Source organism: Pundamilia nyererei, unplaced genomic scaffold (assembly GCF_000239375.1).
Source record: "Pundamilia nyererei isolate P.nyererei 1_Seehausen unplaced genomic scaffold, PunNye1.0 scaffold00032, whole genome shotgun sequence".
NCBI classification, from domain to species: Eukaryota; Metazoa; Chordata; class Actinopteri; order Cichliformes; family Cichlidae; genus Pundamilia; species Pundamilia nyererei.
Window position 1 is genome coordinate 2,444,093 of NW_005187433.1, and position 13,644 is coordinate 2,457,736.

The 13,644-nt window shown below is 39.8% G+C and overlaps 1 protein-coding gene across 1 annotated transcript in view; it reads right to left on the minus strand.

The window, feature by feature from the left end:
* The window catches only part of LOC102213916 (5-hydroxytryptamine receptor 4), a 63,045-nt gene that overhangs the window by 21,338 nt on the left and 28,063 nt on the right, over nt 1-13,644 (minus strand). Inside the window, exons 3-6 of the mRNA XM_005729253.1 lie at nt 12,774-12,950; nt 11,895-12,095; nt 10,641-10,794; nt 7,262-7,926 (exon numbers count right to left, since the gene is read on the minus strand). Of these exons, the coding sequence (XP_005729310.1) occupies nt 7,262-7,926; nt 10,641-10,794; nt 11,895-12,095; nt 12,774-12,950 (1,197 nt within the window). The remainder of the gene's footprint in view (nt 1-7,261; nt 7,927-10,640; nt 10,795-11,894; nt 12,096-12,773; nt 12,951-13,644) is intronic.

A 13,644-nucleotide genomic window follows, 5' to 3' on the forward strand; every position in this document is an offset into this window, starting at 1 on the left:
ACCTGCAATTATAGATAGTCTTCCAAACTACACAAGCAGGCCCAGATAAACTTCTCTGTCTCATCATTTCTTTTAGTACACCTCCATCTTTGTCACCCACTTTGAGCCAGTTTATGGCACTAGCAACCAGTGGTCGCTAGACAGTTGCTCACTAGTGTCTAGTTCTTTGCTCTTAGGGATTAATAAAAAACTTTGCTAGACTTTCCCTGCTTGAGAGTGCTTCCAAACACCACAAGTGCCAGTTTCCAACACAGCTTCTTTTATTTTTTACATTTTTCTTTCTGTCTCTAAGACTCGCCAGAGCTAATAATGATCGCATCTAAAAGAAGTAATCACTGTGGGTGATCTGACATAAGCCCCACAGGGGAAGATATACATCTGTTTTGATAGGCTGAGAGGTACTTCTCTTGACTGCAAAATACATCTTGTGAATGTAAAAAAAAAAAGTTAAAAAAAATCTGGAATTCCCCCTTAATATTCCTAACAATTGTTTTCAATACCTTCCTGGTGTCATTATCGTAGAATTTGTGTGTTGCATTTTGCACTCGTTCCTTATTTGTCTTCTAAATCCTTGGGAATAGACTTCATTTTCCAATATGGAGCTGAAAGTTTCATCTTATCTCAACATAAGAGAGTCATATATCAGCAGGGCATGCCAGCGTGGCTTTGACCCAAAGAGTGATCTATCTTTCGTCCCAGATGTCTTCCATTCCGGAGAGATTTCAAATTCTACTGTTTTTCAGTGGCTAAACAGAAGTGCTCTGCTACAGCAGATCATCCTGCTCAGTCTCAATAACAATCACACAGCTGATAACAGTATCCGCTACTTAGCGGAATTAACAGAATTCAACAGTACATCATCGCTACATCACACTCAAACTGATTATGTGTTACGGGAATGGTATGATATTCTGAGTTGTTGGTTATTTCTCATACCAGACATTCAACACTTAAGGGAACAAGAATCTGGCTTCCCCAAAATATCAAACTACACAGTACTTCAGTATGTACACTTTCTCTTCTTCTTTTCTTCCAGTAAAATGTCCGAGGATAATGTGCAGCTTGGACTGCGCCTTCACCACACTATGCATCATCATCATCTTGCACCTTTCACTCTTGTTTAACTCTGTTTCTTTTATTTTTCTTTTACTTTTTTAACTCAAGCTCACACATCCAGCCCACACTGTTTTAAGTACTGATGACAGCTGCTCTGAGGGAGGTAAAGATGATAAGAGCTGAGCGAATGACAGAAGAGCAGAGGAGAGGTGAGATTCAACTTGGAAAATGTATCATTATCCTACAACTGTAGCAAAACAAACTTGACCATTTACCCGTGTCCACTGTGTTTCATGTATCAATGGGTCAGAATAGAAAAAAATATCAAAGATCACCAGTGATGAGAACCCCATAGCGTGACATGACCCACAGGGCTAGTGGGGCAATGGAAAACACGTCTGATTACAGATCAGATATTTTAGGTTCAACTCCTGGCTAGTTCAATACTGTAGTTTTACAGAAGGGGGAAATAATAATAAGACATATCACAAACATAGGTTAAGAAGAAAGGTGATGATTAGGAAGCTGCAGTATGGCTTTATTTTGAGAAAGCATATAGTAGGGTGACAAGAGAGGAACTGTGGTACTGTTTGAGGAAGTACGACAGAGACGTATGTGATGGTGGTGCAGGACAGTAGCGAGATGTGCGATAGGAGTGACATTTGGGTTCAAGGTAGGGGTGGGATTACATCAGGGATTAGCTCTGAGCTGGTTTTTGCTAGTTGACAGGTGAGGTCAGGTAGGAGTCACTGTGGACCATGATGTTTGAAGATGACATTGTGATCTTCAGTGAGAGTAAGGATCAAGTGGAAGAGAGCCTGGAGAGGTGGAGGTGGAAAAAAGAAGAATGAAAATCAATGGAAACAAGACAGAATACATATGTGTGAATTAGACTGAGACGGGTGGAAAGGGTAACAATCAAAGAGTGGAGACAGTGACGGTATATGAGTTTTAATTCCCTGGGTCACCATCCAGGGTAACAGAGACTACACGAAGAAGAGCGTTCAGTTGAGGTGAGTGTTGGGAGGGGGGGGGGAGCAAGACAGTACCGTCACCTGTTTGGCCTAACAAAGCTGAAGATGTTAAGGTTTTACAAGAGAGTCACCAGAATGGGAAAGATTAGATCTGAGTACATCAGAGGGACAGATGACGGACAGCTCAGGCTGAGTAGTAGTAAGGCTGAGATGGTTCAGTCATGTGCACAGGAGGGATATATTGGACAAAGAGATGTTGAATATGGAGAGGAAGAGAGGACATGCAGGGGGTTGGTGTGACAGGATGCTAGGGATGCAGTGAAATGGAGGCACATGACCCATTGTGGTGGCCCCTGAAGTTGAAAGAATAATAATAAGAAGAAGAAGCTAGTATGTGATATGCTAAAAAAAATTGCTTACCATAACACTTTAACTACAAACACTGAATAATCAAATATATCTATGCAATATATATATATATATTTCAAATACGTACTTCTAGTAAAACTATTACTTATTATTAATAATAATAATTTCTGTCCTGACAGTTAATCTGTCCTTGAAAACAGACTGCTTAGCTGCATCCACTCGTGCTATGCTAGCTCAAGTTAACTGTCATCTGGCTGTGACAACTGATGTGCCGGCCGAATGAATATAAGATAAAACAACACTTAAATTATACTATATAAGCAAAATTGTGGAAATAAAAGCAGGAACAGCTCATCCAAGGAAACCCATGCCACGAGTCTCCTAGTGCACAGTTTGTCGAACAACCCATTCATTCCCAACTGCATGGCAAGGAGCCGTGGTAATGGGACTGTGGCCCAATACTCGTGTCCATATTGTGTGTCTATAGAAAGACATACTTTATAAAATGCTGTAAACACCATACTGGCGCAAGGACACAAGACAAGGAGCAACTCAACATTTTTAACCTGTTTCAAATCTCCAGATGCTTTTGTCTCCACAGGGTGGGTCATTTATATGCATACACCGTAATAAAATGGGAATGGTTGGTGATATTAAAGTCCTGTTTGTGGCACATTAGTATATGTGAGGGGGCAAACTCCTCAAGATGGGTGGTGACCATGGTGGCCAATTAGAAGTCGGCCATCTTGGATACAACTTTTGTTTTTTTAATAGGAAGAGGGCCATGTGACACATCAAACTTATTCGTAATGTCACAAGAAAGACAATGGTGTGCTTGGTTTTAACGTAACTTTATTCTTTCTACAGAAGTATTTAAAACATTACTGATGGACAAAAATACTGGGTAAGGGAAAATCCAAATGACCAAAAAATATGCACGAAATATTAATTGTTAGGATGTTTTTGTTTTTGTTTTTTCGTTTTCAATTTTAGAAAAACAAAAGACGGTGGCACATTTAAAGAAATGACTGGTGGAGAAAGTAATTAGGCAAAGTAAGAAAAGAATGGACTGTATTCTAAATAACACCAATTCAATTCAAGTCAGTTTGATTTTTATAGCACCAATTCACAACAACAAACAGTTTAAAGTGTTTAAAATATAAAGCATGTCATTAAAAGCAGGCCAAAGCAAAGAAATACCAATGTTAGAATCTGTTGTAAAGCAATTCTGCTATCCATTGGATTCATATCCTACTACTCTGCCAACATTTTCCATATGTGCCATCACACATGGACAAAGACATTTTAAAAAGGCAGAGGACACTTAAATGTAACTTTGAAAAACAGTTTCCTTAAAGGCCGTCATCTCACTGAAATAAAAATGAGATTCGACAGGATTTCTCCAGTAATTTCAGCTTCTAGTATCCTGCCGGCCTTAATCTGATTGTCCGAGTCTGTTTTCCATCGGAGACAGATTTAAGACAGGACATCAGATTGGAGTTAACACTGTTTGCCTTTCTGTTTCCTACACACCGACGTGCAGAAATCCATGGAAACACGTGACAGCTAAAACTAGTATGCCATAAGCTGAGATATCAGGAAAGCGTGTTTCATTTTTCTTATTTCATATAACAGACACGCACAGATGATGCACACGCAGAAGGTTTCTCGACACGTTCAGAAGGTGTGACTGCCTGTGCTTGCATGTATTTTGTATGAATTCATTTGTCACACGTGTGCATGAGTGCACACGCACTCTCACTGTTTCTCTTCAGCAGTGAAGTACTTGTATTAGAGTTAAACAGTGCAGACACAAGCAGGTCTCCTCCATCTTTCTCCCAGCTCGCGGAAGCTGAGAGCACAAACACAGCCGTCAACTAAATCAGCACCATAACATCAACAGATGTCCTGGTGTGAAAAGCCTTCTGGACTTTTAGTGTTATTATATATTATAATTACATTGAAGATCCAATCTGTAAAAAAGACAAATATGAAACTGTCCACTGTCCGTGCTATTTAACCACTAAGAACCAAGATTTAGCCAGATTTGGGCATTTTAGCTGCTCTTTGAAGGGTGCTTTTTGCTCCACTTTTCTATAATTTAATACTTACAAAGTTCACCATGTGAGATTGGTGCTAGTTTGCCTAAACAAAACCCAGACAAATTCTCCAGCAACAGGAAGATGGTTTGGTCCCCTGGGAGCCTCTATTGCCTGACTCCGTCTCAGATTACATGAAGAAGACAGTGAGAGAAATTCTCCAAGATGCTTGAAGTAACCTGCCTGCCAAGTATCTTAAGAACTGTCCAAGTGCAAAATCCTATAGTCAAAGCAACTTTAGCGCATCAAGACAGTCACAGAAATGGAGTCTACCTGCTCTCATTTTACCACTGAATTAGCTGAAGTTGGTAATTAAATTCAACCTGCAAAGATTTGGCCTTCTATAGAAATTTACATGAACTAATATATTCACAGTATAGCCAGAATATATTCAGAGCATAGCCAGGTCAAATCATAGATTTGAAATAGAAATTCCTCCAAAAATAGTGATGTCCTTTTGCAGGACAGCAAAAGGATTGACAAAAGGCTTTGCATAAATTGGAAGCCAATTATTTGCAAGCCTTCGTCAATCTGTCTGAGAGTGACTGCAGTCAGACTGCAATTTCTTTGAGCTCAAAACCGATCACTGAAACTAATTGTGATCATTAAAAGGAAAAAAAAAATCAATGAGTGGTTGTCATCCTACTTTTAGCCTATTGTGATGGAGACATTAAGGACAACTTGTAATTTACTAACACCAGCAGGTGAGTCACAGTAAATATTGATTTGACTCTAGTTTTTTCTATTTACTACACTTTATGATGAATAAAGACTACAAATAAAAAACTTTTAGTGGTAAATTCTATTTCAGTGACTACCAAGAGAAAAAACACAATGGCTGATCTTCATATTGCTGTTGCTACATTCTGTTATTGCTGTCCATACAAGTTTATCTCCTCATCATTCTCCCCAGCTGCTGCTGTGCACGTGCTGCATTAAACAGCATGATTAAACGTTAAAGAAGTTTCTGCAGAAAAACACAGCACAAGTGCAAGTGTGGGTCAAAGTCTGAATGTTCTCTTTCAAAATTTCCCAACAGTTCCATGAAAAGCATCTGACACATCTCATGATCAGAAAACAAGGGATTAAAAGAAGGGATGATTATTAAATTCATTTTATCACAAATGTGAGCCTAGGATAGCAACTAGCTGCACACAGTATGTGATAAAATGATATATGATCCAATAAGAAATACCTTATTTATCCCCAAAGTTGGGAAATGCTACAGTACTCAAAATGTGAAAAAGAACTGTGATTAAATAAATATCACAGTGCAAAACAATCACTCAATAAATCAAAATGTAAATGTGATTTACTCAGGAGCTTAAATCCACAGTGGATACATGGATTGTGGTATGTGGAATTGTGTTTTATCCTTGTGGTGGTAAAGCTGAAACAGATGTTAGAGAAAGTCTTCAGCTGCTTGTCCAGCAAGTGGTGCAAAGGTTGACCAAGATCCATTTTTGTCCATGCTCATTCAGCCACAGTCCTTTGGATGATCTCTGTGTCAGCTGATGCAGGAATCCAAACAGTGTGATGAATAAAACTGGATTCAAACAGCAACAGAAATGTCCATTTCCCTCAGTGAGTAATACCTTGCCAGCTAGCAATATTCGGACCATGAAAATCTTCCCCACAGTTACATGTCTGCAGCTACAACCCTTTTCTATCACAATTAGTGCGATTTCTCCACTTTTCTTCTTACTGCTCAGATTAAAGTCCTTGGCTGGCACTCCCTCCACAGCTCCATGAAGCAATGTCAAACTACACTCACTATGTTCCCCCTCTTCTACAGATTTGCGATGCAGTCCTGTTTTACCTTCATAAAACTGCAGGAGTTATGTGGCTCAACATAATGCAACAAAATAAAGTTTGGCAGCTCACAATAGGCCACAGGATTATCTTCGTCCAGGTGCACGAGTATAACACTCCAAATGAGACTTAGTGGCAATAAATTTCTCTTGTGAAGGGCACTGAGGTAATCGTCCAAAATGTTCAAAATGTCCCTGACATTCATCAGGGACTGATGTGAGTGTCTCTTCTGTGTCATGTAGGACCATAACTGTGTTTCTTAATTGCAACTGATCACTCCGAGGAGGTCAACAAAGGGACAATTCCAGTTTTCCACTTTTCAAGATGATGAACATCTTTAATCTGCTGGTCTTCTTCTTCTTCTTCTTAACAGCTGCTAGTTAATTAAAAACATTAAAAATGATCTTTTTGGTGTGTCAAATAGACGGAGTAATGAACTAATAAAAGTCCAGTGTGTCGTCCTCTTCTCAGTTTTTTTCAGGCAAAGACTAAGGAAAACAAACAATCTTTCAGTCAGATGACACAGAAAGGTTTAGGTGTAGGTCTTTTCGCGGGAAATGACAAATTAAAGTTCATTCTTGCCCAAGGCCTTCATTTCTTTTTGAATCAGTGAGGACAAAAACAGAACATCAGTGACGTAGTAGCGCATCCGGCTTAGGTATTTATTACAATCCACAAGTTATTGCCCTGAAAAATGACAAATGTGACCTTAATGTTAACCTGAAACAGGTTCTTGTTTATTGTGAACAATCAAAGCCTTGATCGCTGAGCAAAAAAAACATACACTCTCTCACTCAGATCCACTTACACCCCTTCACTCACTGAAATTACTGCCCTTCACATTAACATTAAAGGACGTCTGCCATCAGTCTTACATGATCAAATATGTCTTAGGCCACTGGTTATAGATAGACTGGTACAAATGTGACTTGTGCCTGCCTGTGTGTTTACCTCAGTGCCATGGATGTCCCATTGACTGATGCAGCTGAGCATGCTCTGTGGGTTGGTCCATAGGAGCAGCTCCCCTGCCGTGCGTACCGCTCATCCCCGCAGCAGAGAATGACCAGAAACGCCCTCCGAAAAGCCCGGTTTAGGAAGGCGTACAGGAAAGGGTTTAGCCCTGAGTTAATGTACCCAAGCCACAACCAGGCTGTCCACAGCTGCCAGGGTACCGAGTAGTGGATGAAAGGGTCCACTATGTTGGTGATAAAGAATGGAGCCCAGCACAGGCAGAAACAACCCATTATAACCGCCAACGTCTTTGCTGCCTTGGTCTCAATGCGCATGCGGCTGTGACCTACAGGAGCCTGCTCTGAGGAGGAGGAACCTGTTGGTGTCCTAAGGCGGTAATGCTCCAAAGGATCTGAGGAAGTGGATGTCCTCACGGTAATGACTGGAATTGTGCCGGTGACTGGAGCAGAGCCGGCACGTTGAAGTGTCTCTATCTGCCGCACGTGGGTCATGGCAGTAACATAGATACGCTGGTAGGCTAGGACCATGAGGCCCAGCGGCACGTAGAAGGCCACTGCAGAGCAGATCAGGGCGTACGGCCGGTTAACTAGAAACACACAACTTGTGTCGTTCGAGCCTCCCGCCAAGGCTCGCCGCTCTTCAATCTGCAAAGAGAGAAGACACAGGAAGAAAAAACAAGTGAAATATGGGGCTCCCAGGAGGGGATTAGTTTAACTTAACAAAAAACAAAAACATTTAAAAAAAAACTGGAACTATGGAAAGACTTAGGCCAGCTGTTTCCCTCTGCTTCCTGCCTTTTAGTTAAGGCGGGCTAAAGAAAGAGGTAAATGCTACATATTGTAATAATAAAGTACTTTGGAATATCCTTTGTCTGGCCAGTTGCCCATATCTTTGTCCTCTATATAAACCATGAGTAGGTCAAAGTAAATTAAAAATGTGCAGGCGGAGAATTGCCTTGAGCTGAAAGATTAATTTTATCTCATCCCTCTATGTAGCATTTGGGTGCAGTAAGGTAATGCTGCACCCTGGGACACTAGAATAAAACCAAACTATCGTCAAAGCAGAACAAAAAGTAATGTGTGACTCATCTTGAATTGAAAATGCACTCTTAATGGACTTTTAGTGTTTAAAGTGCCAAAATAATGCATTTGAAAAGCTAAATAGCAATGTCTCTATCCAAAAAAGACAACCTTGCTACAATTGCAGTTGTGAGCTGTTTAATGTAGGAATAATTATTCTTTCTACTGTCTACATCCAAGAGTTAGCAGAAACTCAGCTGAGGGGAGATTTCAGTAATGATGGAAGAAGCACGAGCCTCTTGTCACACGTTTCTGATTTGATAGTTTGGTGAAAAATGAAAACAATAATCGTTCCTACCTGTAAATGAAACTACACACAATAAGGTTTGTATACTTTTTGAGCAACTGGGTATTAATTGGAAAAAGATTTAGGTTTAATCAAAGCTTCACACTTACATAATTATCAAAAGAAAGTAAAGAAAGGAAGTCCATCACATCGATTTCCTCCCTAATTATTGAATGTGACGTTCATCTTTGTGTTACATTTACTAGGTAACCAAAAAGTTCTTTAAGCTGACAACAGCCACATGGTAAACATGTATTCACAAAGCCTACTGAATAAACTGTAAGTAACCGTGTCACAGACAGCCAACTGTGCCGCTGTTGTTGTCCATTCTCCATATGGAGGTGGGTGCTTACTCCCACAGCACAGTGTCACTTAGTCGCGATAAGAGCCAGAATAATCTAGCTTTTTTCAAAGGATGAGATGTCAGAGTCTTGAAGTTGAATCTTGACTTTGCGGAGATGTGAAATTTTTATTTTAATACTTTAAAAAATAGCCTTTTTGATATTATTCCTCCAGCCTTGTGATTGCAACAAGTCCAAGTACATGCAGAACAGGAGCCTCACACTTACAGCAAAAGTCCACGAAAGGTAACTTTCATCTGTGTAATTGTTTTGCTGTCTGTTGCCAACTGTGTTTTATTTTCAGCCGTATACATTTATTATACATTTCTTTGTACAATGCCTCAATATTATGCAGACCATCGGCAGATATATGCACTGAGAGATCCTCTATCCATTGCCTCTTAGCTTCGAGCAAAGGGTCGCATACCTGAGATATGTGAATCCTGGAATTAATTCTAAATTTTGGAAGTGTTTCCTTTGCCTGATTGTAATTTTTTTAGTAGCTGCTTGAGTGGACTACCTGTGGAATAGTTGAAAGGACGGCCCAACCGTTTAAACAGAGCACTACTTATTTGGACAAACCTCTAGAACTGTAATAATTTACAGATTTCTACTAGTTAATGTCAAATAAATTAATAATATAAGTACTTCCAGCTTTCTGCTACATTGCCCAGTTATCTGGTTTGTCTCTGCTCGGGAGTTGTTTATTATTCCATAGAAGTGCTTGAGGTATAAGCTCCGTGTAGCTTATGGCATAGACCACGGTGATAACCAGTCCCTAAGGTAAATTTCTATCGGAAATCAACTTGGCCAGCTCAATTTAATTAGATTTTATTCTACTGACAGAAAACTTTGCTGCAGACGGTATCTCCCAAATTGAGCATTTCAAGACAGAGATCAGTTTCAGATCACTATCCCTGAGCAGACACCTTTAAAACCAACCAGACAAATACTGTTTGGTTTAGCTTGTGCTTAGTGAGAAGAAATTTCAGTTTCAAACAATCCCTCTGAAACAGAACAGAAGCGTAATGAAAAACACATCGGCACACACACAGACAGCATTTAAAATAATCCTATGCAATTTTGTATACCGTGTATGACTTCTAGCCATCGAGACAGCCATTAAAAAAGTAACACTGGCTTTGTAAGCTGCCAGACAGAAAGATAAGAGAAAAGAGCTTTTCATTAAGTCTGGATGAATAAATTCATCTGTCCCTGCCTGCCTCTGGGAGTCTTGCTGCTCATTTCAAGGCAGCTCTGAAACAAGCTCATGCCAGAACATACCTAAACCAGAAGAAAATGCTTGTTGAAGTGCTGTCTTTGCTCGCAGCGAGAAAGCTTCCACAGGGACTGGAATTGTTTTGTGATCATTCTTTTACTGTGCCATTGTTTCAGGGATTGAAAATGTTATTAGAAACAAAGAATATTAGACTGGAGAGGTTAATGCCGCTTTTGCCCTCAAAGAAAGAACATACCTCTCTTTAGGCATTTGAGAGCGGTATGAACTTTTCTTTGTGATACTTTGTTTAAACATACTGTCTGTGTGGTTTGATTCAGGGGTCGTAGTAAAGAAATGTAAGCATTAGAACTATGTAGCCACTTGTTTTGATCTCATTAGTGATGGTTTCTGATCTGAGCTAATGAGGACTTACAATATCCTCGATCCCGATGGCGTTCCAGCTTTGCATGATGGGTAGAAAGGAGATAAATGTGGGAATGAGCCAACAGCCACTGAGCATGACTGCCACCCTCATCGGGGTCATCTTGTGTCTATACACCAATGGCTGGCAGCAGATGGCATAATACCTGAAATAAGACACAGACACTAGCACACACATACTTTACACTAACATACAGATTTAAAAATGAATGGGGGGTTGTGCTTCAGAGGTATGGGGTATTGGGCCCATACTCTATTCTGGCTTATTTGATCCCTGTATGACGGTAGAGCAGCCATTGCTGTGAAATAAATCAGACTTTTTCCTACTTTTGTAGGAAACCTTACTGACTTTTTGTGATATTAAACTGTTTGGCTGCTCTTCATAGCTGATTCTGTTCACTTTTTCTGACAGACATACTAGGTTCAACATGACGGCATGACCAATGCTTGCAGCAGGATCTGCTTACACCAGTAAAGGCAATATAAGGCAACAGCTAGGTTTGCCTGTCAAAGTCGTATTTTTGTTTGTGACTCTCTAAGGGACATCAGAAGCCTTTGCTGAGATCTCATAGATTTTAGGAGGGCTACCTTCAGTTATCTCCCACCACCGACAGTCAGCGAATTTGCGGTAAAGAGGGTAAAGGGCATTGAGTTTTGGAGGGCTGACCTCCAGCGACAACACCACAGCTGTCATCAAGAAGGCACAGCAGCTTCTCTCCCTCCTCTGCAGAAGGAAGACAGCGGACCTCCTCACTTCAGCACTGACAGTCTCATACAGATGGGCCATCAAAAACATTATTACATACTGGATCACTTCTTGGTTTGCAAACAGCAGGTCTGAGGATAGCCATAAGCTGAAGAGGATTGTGAAAATAGTAGAAATGATTATTCTCTGTTTGAAATCTACAAACAGCACTGCATGGGCATGTCCTACCAAGAGGACTACCCGAGGGCCGACCTGGACACACACGAAAGATTAGGTCTCTGCCAGTTTGATAATGTTTTGTATTCTTCTCAAAGAGCGGGAGGCTCTGGATGAAGAGAGTATAGTCTGGGGTACCTGCTTAGAGAGCAGCCCCTACGACCCAAATAAGTGGTAGAAAAATACAGACGGATCATTTGTTAGGTGTGCAACGTAAGTAACTGACTGTCTTCAACATTAAATCAAACCCTATTTTAAAAAAATGTTTTCAGTGGGGAAACACATTGTGCCATCAATATATGCCTTTTTTACACAAACACAAACCTATCCAGTGCAATGCAGCAGAGGTGCAGGATGGATGCTGTGGTCAACAGGACGTCCAGAGATGTTCGCACCAGGCAGAAAATCTCTCCATAGCGCCACTGGCCAGTGGTCAGTTCGATGGCAGCAAAGGGCATCACAACCAGAGCAACCAGCAAGTCAGCAAACGCCAGCGAGACAATAAAGTAGTTTGTCTTTTTCTTTCTGGGAGAAGAAGACAACCATATAGAAGTTGGAGAAAAAAAAGATCCAGAAAAAGTTTGATTTACTCTAAATGTTCTGTCTTTAAAAAGGGAAGCGGCTTAGTCGGCGCAACTCTGTAAAAATATGAAAGACAGGCATGTTTTTGAGTATAGTTTTATAAATAAATAGTATTAACTTCCATTCCTGCAGTAAAGTCTATCTTAAATAAAGGTCTTTAATAAGGTCTCAAAACTTTTGAGGCACAGATCCAAAAAATGTATTTTTGGGGAAGTTACCAAATGTCAAAACAAATTAATGCCCATCTTTCTGTCTACCTGACGGGTTTGTCATGACAGGCTGAATGAAATTTGAGTGCTCTGACATTTGATGGGTTTGTTTAAATATTACTGCCAAAATGAGAACCATGTAGTTTGAGAAAAAACAGATCTTCAAATGCTGGTTTAATTTTAAAAGGCGGAAAAAGAAATTCTGAAAGTCATTATCTCACTCAAAAAAACTTTGCTACATTATGTCAGGTTTATTGTATTTATTTTTAAGATTACTAGATTTTTATTTTGGCTTTTCTGGACGTTCTCAAAAAAGATTTTAGGGAGCATTTGCAGACAGAAGATTTAAACCTTCTTCTCTGCTGAAGTCACAAAAAACACAGCTGCTGCTGAGAAAGACAACAGTGCTCACCGCAAGTGTCGGTCCTTGCAGAGCGCCACCATGACCAACAGGTTGCCAAAAACTGTCATGATAATGATGAGCGAGAGAAAGATAGAGAGAGCGATGGTCTCCAGGGAGCTCAAGAATTCCTGCTGCTCCTGTTGGCCTGGCTGTTGTTCTTCAGAGTTTTTTATATCATCCAACAAACTGCAAGAGAAAAATAAAACAAGTAACCGACCAATAAATCAGTTATTAGTTGCATATGCTATAGTCTGGTTATTGAATGGGATATGCATGATGTAAGTTTTACAATGGGTATGGATAGATTTGTCTTAGTTTATCTTTGCATGCAAATTTGATTATTTTATATTATGTTACTTGTATTTTTTTTCTCTCTGACATGTATCTGAATTTTATGGGTCAACTGATATTATATGTAGCTACCAAGACAATGCAGATGAAAATCAGCTAACAGCTTAAGCTGGGACGAGACATTTTTTCCCCAAATGTGATAAATGTTTCTTTTTGTGCATGTTCCCTCAGAAAATTTAAAAAAAAAATCAATCAAATGGCTGTGGGGTGCTTTCATTTAGCACACTGTGTAATTATAGTTGGGCTGACACCTGTAAGCGTGATCAGAAGGTTATAATCACTCATGGTTGTCATGACAATTCAGATAATCAGAACCAGAATCAAATTGTATTAATCACAGAGGCACTGTTTTTTTTCCAGTGTGTAAAGATGGTACAGCATACATCTTTAATGACTTCAACAAATTTGAATTTATTTAGTACTTTCTTGAATCCACACAGGGTCAAAATTATACATACATACTCGCAATTAAATCTTTTAATAAGTGATGTTGTAATGAGTGAAGTTCCTACATTGTTTTTTAACTTCA